Source organism: Agrilus planipennis, unplaced genomic scaffold (assembly GCF_000699045.2).
Source record: "Agrilus planipennis isolate EAB-ADULT unplaced genomic scaffold, Apla_2.0 scaffold203, whole genome shotgun sequence".
In the NCBI taxonomy this organism is placed as follows: Eukaryota; Metazoa; Arthropoda; class Insecta; order Coleoptera; family Buprestidae; genus Agrilus; species Agrilus planipennis.
Genome location: NW_020438993.1, coordinates 34,672 through 36,876, shown reverse-complemented (window position 1 = coordinate 36,876; position 2,205 = coordinate 34,672). Strand labels below are relative to the sequence as shown.

General features: G+C 34.6%; 1 protein-coding gene and 1 long non-coding RNA gene across 4 annotated transcripts in view; one reads left to right on the top strand and one right to left on the bottom strand.

Moving 5' to 3' along the window:
* The window catches only part of LOC108740309 (transmembrane protein 181), a 12,547-nt gene extending 11,922 nt beyond the window's left edge, over nucleotides 1-625 (top strand). The window contains exon 12 of one of the 3 annotated variants that reach the window (XM_018474592.1): nucleotides 314-625. In XM_018474592.1, the coding sequence (XP_018330094.1) occupies nucleotides 314-444 (131 nt within the window). In that variant the 3' untranslated portion in view covers nucleotides 445-625. The remainder of the gene's footprint in view (nucleotides 1-313) is intronic. The other 2 variants (XM_018474593.1, XM_018474591.1) reach the window with 2 other exon arrangements.
* The window catches only part of LOC108740310, a 36,394-nt gene that overhangs the window by 15,407 nt on the left and 18,782 nt on the right, over nucleotides 1-2,205 (bottom strand). The window lies entirely within an intron of this gene.

Sequence of the window (2,205 nt, the reverse complement as noted above, 5' to 3'; positions counted from 1 at the left end):
TTAAAACTAATATTGCCAAAATAAAAATGCAAATAAAAATTAAATGGACTAAAATTATAAAAGTTTTATAATTGCTTCAATAACTTCGTTTCTGAGAAAACGAACACAATAAGTAAGCTCTAGTTGACAAAACTGAAAAGCCTTAGAATTTACTCAAGAATCGCCTGGAATATTCCGTAAAATTTATTTTGTGACGCCCTGTACATGTTAAGAAATAAACTGCTATATTCGTATGTAATTTTACATAGAAAATACACGACGAAAATACTAAATTTTATTAATTTTTTTAATAATTATTATTTTTATCATATAGAGGTATCGATTACAAAAGACAACCCCGCATTTTCGATGATAAATGATTCAGACGAGGACGTAGTCTATGGGTCAGATGAAGAAAGCAGAAGACCGTTGAACAGGAACCGAACCGATGATGACAGCGATTAAATTTGTCATTGCTACACAGTCTGTTTAAATACTGTTACATTGTTATAGATACGATTATTATTAATGTATTGTAGTTAATTTTTCGATATTCGTACAAAATGTTTACAAGATTGTATTTCTTATATATGCCATTTTTCAAAATAAAGCGAGCTCCAGCTGCCAATCCTTTTTTATTATTTTTAATCCTGAAAAAGTAACTACCAATAATAAAGTTCGAAATGTACAACATTATCGTAGCATTGTCAGTCTTAAGACTGGTTGGACAAAAAGGAAACTACGCCAAAGGGTAGGGCGGAAGTCCTTTTCAATCTCCTTTGAGGAATTGTGGGAATGAGTGGGTGATAGTGGTAGGAGTGAGAAAACTGAGATGGACGAAATGAACCTGGAATCGAACCGCTGTTATACCAAATGCTACCCAATGGTCTAAGCCTCTAGGTCATGGGTCATGACGGTCACTGTGGTAGTCGAACACGCTCTTCCACTCCTGCCTATCTTGAGCCCATCAGCCAAGCATTTCTTTAAAACTAGAATGTCCCATGCTCCTTACTATTTGTGAACAAAAATTTAACGAAGGTTTAACCCTGCCCCTCTAACTCCCCCTAAAGCTCTTCATGCCTGAATAACCCCCCTTAAAGCTCTTCATGCCTGGATAGATGGCCCAACAACTTTTCTCGCCTATTTATTATTAACTTATATAGCGCCCTCTGATCTCCTACTCTCTCTAATACCTTCTCACCCTTAGCATTATCTATCCAGCATTTTCAGACGCTTCTAACCGATCCACATATACAACATAATTAACGAAATCGTATTAGGTACATATTTTCTACCTTCTTGTGTAAATTCTGCATAATTATTTACTTTGTCCAGTAAACAAACCATTATTTTTAATTTCGTATTATAAAAATCACTAAACCAAATACAACCTTTAAAAATTATGGAATTTGTTTACAGTGGAATGGAAGGGGTAGGTACATTTTTTGACAGAAAATCGACCTCATTGAATGGTTATAAGAAAATAATATTGATTTTAGTAATAATAAATAAATAATACCGTCCTAGTTTAATTAAAGGTAATACCTACCACCACCCTCCATTTAATTATCTTTAGTTATAAGAAGAAATCTAAAACAATAAACATAAAAATATACCTAGCTGAAAAGTTTTTCGTCCCTATAATCTTTTTTAGTTGAAGTATGGTATCAGTGTTCACTTTTTTTAAAATTTTCATTTCTAGTGGAAGCTAGAATGCACGTTTGTGTATCTGACTTTCTGGAGTAATAATTCTACAATAAAAAATTGCTATGAATAAAAATCTTACAAATATACTGGAAAATAGGGCATCTTTGAAGAAAATTGTAAAAAGAACAGATATTGACATTAAAATTACTCCAATTGAAAAGAAGCAGTAGAAAATTTTTATTTGTTCATTTTAGGGAAGATAAACTGTTCACAAATAGTTAAGGATGTATAATGTAGTGGAGATGCGTGTCCAACCATCAGATTTAGAACTGACGACCCTATGACAAAAACTTTAAAAACTTTTGGGTGTTTCATTCCCACCAGCCAGTAATGCTGGTGGGCGGGCAGTCCCTCCGGACTACGCCGGAAGGTAGGGCGGAAGGCCCTCTTCAGCCTGCTTTCAGGAATCGTGGGAATGGGTGGGTGGTGGTTCGGGTGAGAAAGATGAGACGGACGAAATGAAGACAGAAGAGAATGAAAGATTATCTGTGGAATATTACTGCCTCAGCATTTGCCTAA